The sequence below is a fragment of the Prinia subflava genome, chromosome 1 (genome assembly GCF_021018805.1).
Source record: "Prinia subflava isolate CZ2003 ecotype Zambia chromosome 1, Cam_Psub_1.2, whole genome shotgun sequence".
Taxonomy (NCBI): Eukaryota; Metazoa; Chordata; class Aves; order Passeriformes; family Cisticolidae; genus Prinia; species Prinia subflava.
Genome location: NC_086247.1, coordinates 58671930 through 58682019, shown reverse-complemented (window position 1 = coordinate 58682019; position 10090 = coordinate 58671930). Strand labels below are relative to the sequence as shown.

Sequence of the window (10090 nt, the reverse complement as noted above, 5' to 3'; positions counted from 1 at the left end):
TGCTTGCCTTAGCACTAAATGTTAAACACCAATGTTTGCACCATCACACTATTTCCCATTAGTCACAATGCCTGCACCCTTGAAAGGCCTCAAACCCATCCTGTGTGACCAGAGGATGTGTTCAGAGTGAGGTGCCTATGGCTTAGTACAAGTGCATGTCTTGGACATCAAAGCAATCTACAATAAAGTAAAATATTAAAAATGCATGTCTGTAACAGCAGTAGTTACAGGTGCCACATCTCTGTGCATCTCAATAGCTGTCACTTGGAAGTGCATGGATTTGGACTATGCAGCTCTACATATCTCCAATACAACATACAATGTATGTCCCTTACATACCTTGTCTCTTCAGGAAGCACAACTAAATCATTATTATAATCCCATTTAGCATACAAATTGCTAAGAATCCATTTTATTAAGGGGAAAAGCTGGTCTTGATTGTTCTGTATCAGTTGTTATAGCAGTCTCAAGCAGAAGAGTCCTTCTACTGCCCGTACAGAAGTCTCCCACCAGCCAACTCCATGGCAGACTTCCAGGCCAAAGAGAGTCTTGCACAACACATCCTGGGATCTGTACCAGTTGTTTAAAGGTGCTGGGAGCTTTTCTGAATAAAAGTAAATTGTTTCCACTTCAAGTAGTTTTCTTAAATAGTAAAAAGAGAGACTATGTACTGAAGGTCAGGTTTGCAAAACTAACAAGATGATAAAACAGTTGAAAAAAAATGGCAAGATAACATAACACATATGAAACTTAATTTCGTGTATTTTTCTAGCATCTCCTTGTTAATTTTTTTAAAGCATATGCAAGTTTGGAAAGCTGTTACGTAGGTTCACTTCATTTTTCTTCACTAAAGTAAACGTGGACACAAGTATATGATAGGACCAAATGGCAAAATGCAGATAGAGAACCTAAGAATAGCTGGATCTGGAACAGTCACTTCACATGCAATTACCTCTGATCTACACAGCTGCACCAAATACATATTTTTTGTTTGGACACATCTGTAGATATTATGTGTATAATTAATTGTTCATTCAAAAATGCAATTTCATGATGCATTTGATTATTTAGATATAAAAGTTTTAATTCTCAGAGCTGACTAAAAATAGTGATTTTAATTTATTCCTGCTGCCTACAATTAGCTACAACCATGTATTTTTAAATATTTCCAGACTATAAAAATTACTAATTTTTGCCACTTGTGTTTATCTGCATTTAGACTTTGATTTGGATAAATTAAGCTCTCAAGTGTTCCTTGCTTTATGAAACTCTGCATGTTGTACACTTCAACACAAATAAATGACTTCTACCATTAGAGGTTTAAATAATGTAATGTATTTCATGCTCAGCCTGAAGCTGGATTCCAATGAAGTTGCTAATGCACGTAATGATTAAGTGTAACTCAAATACTAACTGTGTTGTTGAAAACATGACAGGCAATAATTTGGTCTATTATATTCTGCCATTTAATTCCCTAGTACAGACATTCTCTGACACGTTATGAAGCAATGATTTACAATTATTCAAGCTGCAAAGGTCAGAAAGTGACATTATAATCATCTACACAGAGATCCCTTCTAATGCACAAAAACTAGGTAATACCACACAAAAATAGTTTGACTAGAGTAGCAACTTTCTATTTAAGATTTCCCAAACTGCACAAGTATAAATAATTAATTTATGTTACAGTATATTAAGGCATTCTTGAAAATATTTTTTTCCTGCTCCTACCAATAAATTTATGAATAAGTCTTTTTTGCTTGCGAAAGGCAATCTTAAGAGCAGCCTTGCACTAAAAGTAGCCTGTATTCATAGTAATCAGTTAAAAAATTCGAAAATCTAGAAGATTTTTCAGAAACAACAAACAGGAGTACAGCCAATTTTTTTAATGCATCTGGTCAAAGCACATCCTTATCTATCAAGAACAAAGATCTATTAGTCACTATGTTCAATATAGGTGAGTAGTTTTGTTTAGATATTCTCCAAGCAACCAGTGTCATTAAAATACTGAACTTTATACAGATCTCTGAATTACTCTTAGCATTAACAACAGCAGCAGAAGTGAGGTTATTTCCATGCTTGGGACACTATAACCACCCCCAAAGCTTATTTGAGGCTTTAAGAAATAATTGAATATCAGAACATCCTATGCTATCTCCAAAATAAATTGAGAAAAGGAGTTTCAAAGCAAATAGAGAACTAAGGAGCAGAAAGTAAATAAAGATTAATGCCTCCAACAACCAAAAGACCAAAACAAAGCAAAAAAACCCAAACAAGCAAAACTACAACAAAAACCAAAACACCACATCAAAAACTACAAGACATAACTACTCCAGCTAGATACAGAAAAAAATACAATCTTTTTGATCCCCCTTCAAATTCCTTTGTATCTAGAAAGGCTTACTTTTGTTCTCAAGACACTTGACTACTGTATATTAAATACTATATGTGTAATAAACATAATAAAGACATTGCTAAAAATGCCCTTTCAATCTGTAGGAAGGTAGCAAAAATTTTTTATGTGCACATTTTAAATACTGAAAATTTTCCTAACAATCCAAACCTACCTTATACTCATCTTCTTCAATCGATTTTTAAGTGGTCATAAAGGAGGAAAAAAAAAAAAGAAGGAAGCAGCCACTCTTACTTGAAACATGCAACTACATACCCCAAAATTCTGTTTCTAAAAGCAAAGGCAAGAAAAAGGCAAAAGAATAATAGACATATTATTAAATCAAAAATTGACTATAAATTCTGTTCAAAATCTCAATTGCAGAACAATGCATTTTTCATACCCTACGTAAGGGATAAAATTTGAAAAGTGCATCATAAGCCTTTCCACAGCCTTTCACCAGGCAAATTAAACTAAAATTTTAAATGCTGGGCAACCCAGATCTGCTCACCTAACCTGGGGTATCAGTCAATTTCAGACTTTTAAAAATGAAATTCAAATATACCCACAGAAAATAGACATTACCCCTGAAATAATGGGATATATTTTACAGCCATGGGTATGGAAAAGAAAACAATTAACACACATCTGCAATAAGGCAAAGAGTAGCAGACGGTTTATTCCAAATGTTAAAACATTAGCGGTGTCCAATTTCTGTGTCATGTAGTTTCTGCTGTGCAGCTGAAGAAAAACAAACCCTGAACTTCAATTTAAAAAAATAAAGCAACACAGCAAAATTACTGCCTTTTTCAACAACTAGCTGAATTATATATTGTGTATTTTGTAGCATGTAAATATGAGTATCACTTGGAAAATTGAGACACAGCAAACCCTTCCTACAATAACACCAAAAATACCCCTTTTGTTTTTTTCTTTTTTGCCTTTTTTTTAAGACCAAAATTTTGAAAAAATTGTCTTTAAAAAACGTGATATTTTGAGACCATACCATGATGTTGCACTGACATTTCACCTTTAAAAAGTGCCCAAGCAGATTCAAAAGCTTTTGAAACACAATTTATCCTCACAACTAGCAGAGGGCTTATTACTGAGAATCTAAAAGTCAGAGGATAGAATATTAACTACTGTTGAAAAGAAAACATAGTGCAGGACCTTCTGTTTGTGACAAAATTACAGAGTTAATGTTCCTGAAAGATCACTTCACCTTTTAAAGCATGATTTTTAAAAAGGTAAAATTTATAGCAATTAAAGCTAATGAAGAAATGCAGCATGAGCTGCTTATGTTCAGGAACTAATAGGTCCACTGAGCATTTCTAAGATTATTTAGCCATCAATGATAATGAATTGACATTGTCAGTGGTGTTAATGTACCAATGCTCTATAGTACCACTAATCCGATAGCCAATCCTAGCAATTTTATATTTTTTTTATGTTGATACTTAATTTTTTTAACCAACACACTACCCAGTCCTTTCAATTAAAAGAGCACAAATACAGCACAGGCTATTAACATTTTTTTTTCTCCTTTCCCACATATAAGATGGCATATTCCTTATATGAACTATGGTTCAAACTGCTCTGGTCGTTCCTCCTTCAAATCCTGATCAATTCTTCAGGATTGTTAGCTACAGTGCAAGAATGTCTTTTCCAAATAAATCAGTGTTAGTATATGATTGTTCAAATACATTTTTGGTGCACATTAAGTGAAATGTGATGATTATTTAAACTGGGATATAAATCAGATTTTTCTAAGCATGGGGTATTGTGGTGTATGTCTCTTCACTGGTTGTTTTGCCATATCTAAATAGCGCAGCTCCATGTTGTTGATAAAAATTAACAACACAGAAATATGGAAAATAAGTACCTCCCTGGCTACCAGGTATGACATGTCAGCAACAAAGAGTAAGCAATGAGCTTAGGAAAGTGACTACCACTTCAATCCCAAGTTTAAATCATTCATACATGTTTTGCTCTCTCTCTTGAATAACTATTGTGAATCCCGGCCAAGAGTTGTGCAATTTCTGATACGGGTTCTGTCAAACATGTCAATCCTGAAGTGATAGAATGCATTTTTGAAAAACCGAGGTGCCAAATCCTAATAATTTTATCTCTCTGCTTTTTTTGTAAAAGATAGCATATTAACTAGTTTGAATTTTTTTTACTTTTCCTCTCACAAGGAAATAGTTAAATAATATGATGATTTTTCAGTTTAACTTAAAAGGGATTTGAACAAACAACCAATGTCAAGTTTGTGGACATTTGTTTCCACAGAAGAGAGTTTAGACTTTGCTAAACACTTCTGTGGATCTGTAGTTTTTAATTATTTTCCATGTCCAATTCTTGGCAATTGATAAAGCAGAGACAGCAAAACATTTTTAAAAGAATATAAAATATCCTACTGCATTCATATTAACTATGCTTCAAAATAAGGAGTAGCGCAAGTTTTTCTACTACTGATATACAGTGGACTTAAGAATTGGGCTCATACATTTTTCTCATTTCAAGAAATCAGGAATTAATTTTCTTAAGTGAGTAAACCCATCCAAAGTATCTCATAATGCCGCATGCAAAATTTTTTGAAAAACAGAGACGAATCAGTGAAAATCACTCAGCTGCATCTTCAGCTGAAGATTCACTTGTCTTCTAAAATGTGTAACTCACTTTGTCCTGCAGTAGATTGGTACACTAAGGCTAAAAAACCTCCTCCTGCTGAATATTATCCCCAACACCTCACCACACCATGCATGTGTGCACTGCACCATCTAATTGAACCTGTGCTCTTCTACACATTAGCCATAAGACCGCTATAGCAGGTTACATAGGTTTGCGTAAAATGTTTTTATATGATGCATATATTAGTTAATTTCTTCAGCATAATAACATTAAAATATATTCTTAATCAGAACCAGGGTATTAAAATCCAACTTCGAACGTCCTATGATGTACCATATATGCCATGGCATTTTAAAACCTTTTAAACATTTCTGTGAAATTAATTAGTTTTGCATTAAGGAGTCTCAATGCCTCCTATTAAATGCAACACATTTGAAGGACAATTAAACATTATGAACGATCCTTCTAAGGAAATAACGATTGTTAAAAGAAAAACAAGATTTTTTGGGTAACAAACAGGAACACAAGCACACATAGAAGACTTCAATTTACTTGAAAAGTCTTATGCCTGTAATATTTTAGAACCGTTTGTTTGAAAAATCTGTCTTCTGTTTTGTTTTCATAAAGAATGAAAACCCTAATGGAGTCCAGAAATCTGTTAATGGTACTAAAATTATAACAGTATAGCAAAAGAAAAAACCCCACACAGTAAAGTCTATATTATATATTTTTTATGTCTTTAAATGGAATTTACAGTTCTCCCTGGCAATGTGAATGAACATCCTATAATTTAGTCAATTTACAGATTACAGGTTCAAATTGACCTTGTAGCCCATAAAATTGCTCATCTTCAGTGCAGGATTAGAAGTGGGAAAAGAATGTCATAACTGTATTTAAGGAATTTACCATAACAATGGAAAGGAGGATATGCATGCATAATTTTAGCCACTCTTGCTCACATCACAGTTTTCAATTCTGAAACAATGCATATTCTGTGCTCTTCTCCTGGTTAACCATGGTGGAGACTGTTTCAATTTACTCACCCACAGACATGACACTTGTACTCCCTCATCCCAAGGTGCCTCTTGACATGGTTTCTGGCATCTCCAAGCTGAGCTGTTGCAAAGTGGCATATCTTGCACTTGAATGGCTTTGATCCTAAGTAAAATTTAGCATAAAATATGAGTTGAATTAGAATAAAATATCACCCATGGTTAAAGAAATAAAAATTCCTGAGGAAAAATAACCTTTTAAAAACCTATCCCACATTTAACCTGTTTGAGGTTTTTGCCTAATAGAAAACGTGTCTGGTACATAAATTTATAACTCCCAGAACACAGGCAGTATATTCTATATATTATATTCTATACATCACTCATTAAAGTTTCCTCAAGTTCAAGATTACAGAAAATACTCTCAACTTTTAATCTGGTCTCTTTCTTAAATTTAAAATGCACAAAATATATTAAAATGAGAAGAAAATATAGTAGGCAGATAACGTTCCACCAAGATGGCAAAAGTTGTTCTAAGTCTTTCTCAAAATGCTGAAACTCAGGTAACGGTCTTAAAGTGGCTTGGTATCGGTCTAAACTGCAAAATGTACTTTTGTTTTTAGCAGATATTTTTAAAGTAAAATAATATTACAAGTCTTCCAACTTTGAATAGATTTCACATTAGCATTGGTATTTCAGATTTGTTCTGTCACACAGAGCAAATGATTCATCACCTAGCTATTGTAATGGCATGCAATGTATGAATATACAGTGGATAAAATATTATGCCTTTATGACTGTTTTATGGTCAAGAATTTATGATTATTCTGCAAACCAGAAGTATTGACATTTTGGCTATTATTTATTTCAAGAACAAACTTTAATATTAAATGTCTGCTGTAGACCAAAGAACTCTGAAATTATTTCTCCAAGGAAAAAGTATCAACCTATTTCTTGTACCACATCAGTTCAGCAGAAAGTCAAATTATTTGTCTATCTTAATTAACAGTGATCATCTCTCGAGATGGAAAAACTATCTTTTTTACTGACATAGTTAAACTGGGCACATGTCAGTCCCCAAGTTATTACACAGCAACATCATTCCAGAAGCACTTTCCAATCTTCTAACCACTAAATCCTTAAATCAATAAATCAAAAAATTGCAGTTAAAACTAAGTACAATATGGTCAAAGAGTTTCCATATTATGTTTAGTATATGTTTTGTGAAGTATTTCTTCTAATACAGTTAAGCGTAATATGAAATATGAGACTTTTAATAAATATACATAAAGAGCTCTGATAAGAAAAATGCTACACTATATCATACTTGATCAATGAACCTTTTTGCATTGCCCTTGAAAACAGAATATCCTCTAAGAATCCACTGGTGAAATTGAAGATCTTAGTAAAAAATTTTAGAGTCTTAAATTTCAATTTAATTCCCAAAAGCTAACGAAAAATGAAGCATTTTATTTTAATCTTCTAACTGAAATAAAAAAGTCAACAGTACTAAGCACGGGCAGACAAGGTTGAATATTTCACAGTTCAATGACAATGAAGCCAGATCTCTTAATACTTCCATTTCTACTGTTGGAAGTAGATGTAAAATATATTTAGCACCTCAATGGTTATATCTAGTCAGCTTTATATGTTTAAATGTCAAAAGCAGGTTCAGACTGCAGCTCACAGGAATCACATTCTATCCATCACACTGAAAAAAAACCAGTCTATTTAAATGATCCTGATAAAACCGAATTAATCATTAATTTGGTGGCATTTCAAATCAACACTGCATTCTATAAAGACACCAGGGCAAATAAAAAAAAAAATCTTATCTTTGCATTAAAAGACCACTAAAAGTTGATGTTTTAACTTACGATCTCTAGCTGGACAATTAATAACAAGGCCACAGGTGAAGAGGATTTTTTTTTCTATTTGTGTTTATATTGGAGTTTTTTCTCTAAAAATTCAAATGCCATGTGGATTCTATCCTACGTTCCCTTAGTTTCTCTCCTACTGATTAAATTGTAAATTTGTTCCTCATTCTGTTACGGCAGGTGTCCCACAGGGCTTCCACACAAGACCTTTGCTGTTTTCCATTTACATGACTCCTTCGCGAAGAACTCAAGTTCAGACCAATCGTGTCTACAGTGTGCTGACAATACAGAAATGTATTATTCTGTTGACTGCTCTCATCCAAAAATCACTGAGGCCTTGAGGGGTTTTGATTTTTTTTCTCAGACCCAGAGCTGAATATCTGTTAACATCTCCATTTAAACTCCATGAAAATTCAAGTGCTGGCAGGCTTGAGTCAGTACTTATCACCTGAAACAAAAGCAGTGTATCTCCTTTTAAGCTGCCGGTGCCAAATTTGTTCCAGTATGTTCTTGGATGAAACAACACAGAATTTTATACTAAAAATGAAGACATTAGACTAAGATTTAAATTAATGGTTGAAAAAAAACCCAAACGTATTTGCCATAAAGCTGTCTGAAACAATGTAAAACATTTAACTACTTCTTAGCCACACTTATCACCAACTTCAGTGGTCCTCTTATGCTGCTTTAAACTGATGATCACTTTTTAACAGTGATACTACTGGATTCACATTTGGCTTTAAATTCTCAGAAGGAAAAAAAGAGAAAAATGGTTTCACTGCATCATCTTTTCAATCAAATTACTCAAAAAAAAAAAAAAAAGGTCAAAAAAAGCCAAAAAAGGCCAAAAATCCACCAAATTACCTTACCCACAAGTTATGGCATGGAAAACAAATGTACATCTTCTGATGGTAGCAGGAAGCTATAAGGCTTTTAACAATTGTGGGAACACCAAACAAATCAACCAATAACAAACAAAACAAAAACAGAACACCAACAACAAAACAAACACAAAACAACACCACTGCACCAAACTGAAAATAAGACTAAATTTAAAGAGTTCAGGTCAGGCAGACATAAACCATTCTACTCCTTTGTAAAAAAAGACTTGAGTTCATAATCCTTGCTTTACATTAGGACAATACAGACCCAAAGCTCCAAGAAAATATCCACTGTCACAGCTTTAGGCCAGTCAAAGGCAACATCACCTGCACCTGCAGACACGGCAGTGTTCCCAGCTCAGGCCCAGTACAAAGTGAGCAGAACCACATGAAATCCCATCATACTATTTCCTCCCATGTTTAGGACATGGGGAGTAATACAGCATACTTGCATTGGGCACAACTGCCACTAACTGAGAAGTCTGATGAGAAAAGAAACAAAGATGATGCAGCTGCAGGTGATTTTTCCTCAGATGTTGATTGTTAATTAAGTTTATGGGACCTCCATCAACTGCAAACTAAGAAGTCTTCCACCTCTACTACTCCTTTTATTTTTCTTTACACTTCCTCATTTTCACTTGTCAACATGTGATGGACTTACTTGTTAGGTCCTCTATAGCAAAGCTTCCCTTTCATTTGCAATGTGAAAATCTCCTACGTTATTTAATGGTATTTTGAAACATTATTTTTGTATTAATAGAAATTACTAGTTGTATCTTTCTGCAACTTTCCCTTCCCTCCATCACCCCAAATCATCACTGATTACTCAATTAAAAATAAGGAAAGGAGTTCGTGATGGTTACACATATATACACGTATATAAATGTATTTATGCACATCAAGATGCTGATGAAAGACTTTTTTAAAAGCATATAATCAAACAATAAATGGGAAAATGTGTGGCTGTGCTCTTATATATCTGTTGTTAACCTGGGACAGATGAGAAGCTGGAAATGGTGGACTTTTGCCCCACCAATGTCACAAGACGTGTACATACAGTTGGTGCAGTAGGTAATTTCCCTCCCAATAACCTAAACTTATTTGTTTGCTATTAAACTGCATCCACTGTGATAAAGATGGGAAGAAAAGGTTCTATAAGAAGAAAACCACAGAGAAAAACACAGATTGGAAGAGAAAGCCTTCTTTCCATTAAGTATTAACAAAAGTCTCTCCAAAATAAGCAAAGCACAAGAAAAACATTTTGTTTCAAGTTGTAGTGAGAAAGAGAGCAGATAAAACTCTGTTCTGTAACACTTC

General features: G+C 33.8%; 1 protein-coding gene across 2 annotated transcripts in view; it reads right to left on the bottom strand.

Moving 5' to 3' along the window:
• Positions 1–10090, bottom strand: part of ZNF407 (zinc finger protein 407) — a 333798-nt gene that overhangs the window by 291456 nt on the left and 32252 nt on the right. For both annotated transcript variants that reach the window (XM_063397531.1, XM_063397534.1), the window contains exon 3: positions 6067–6181. In XM_063397531.1, the coding sequence (XP_063253601.1) occupies positions 6067–6181 (115 nt within the window). The remainder of the gene's footprint in view (positions 1–6066; positions 6182–10090) is intronic.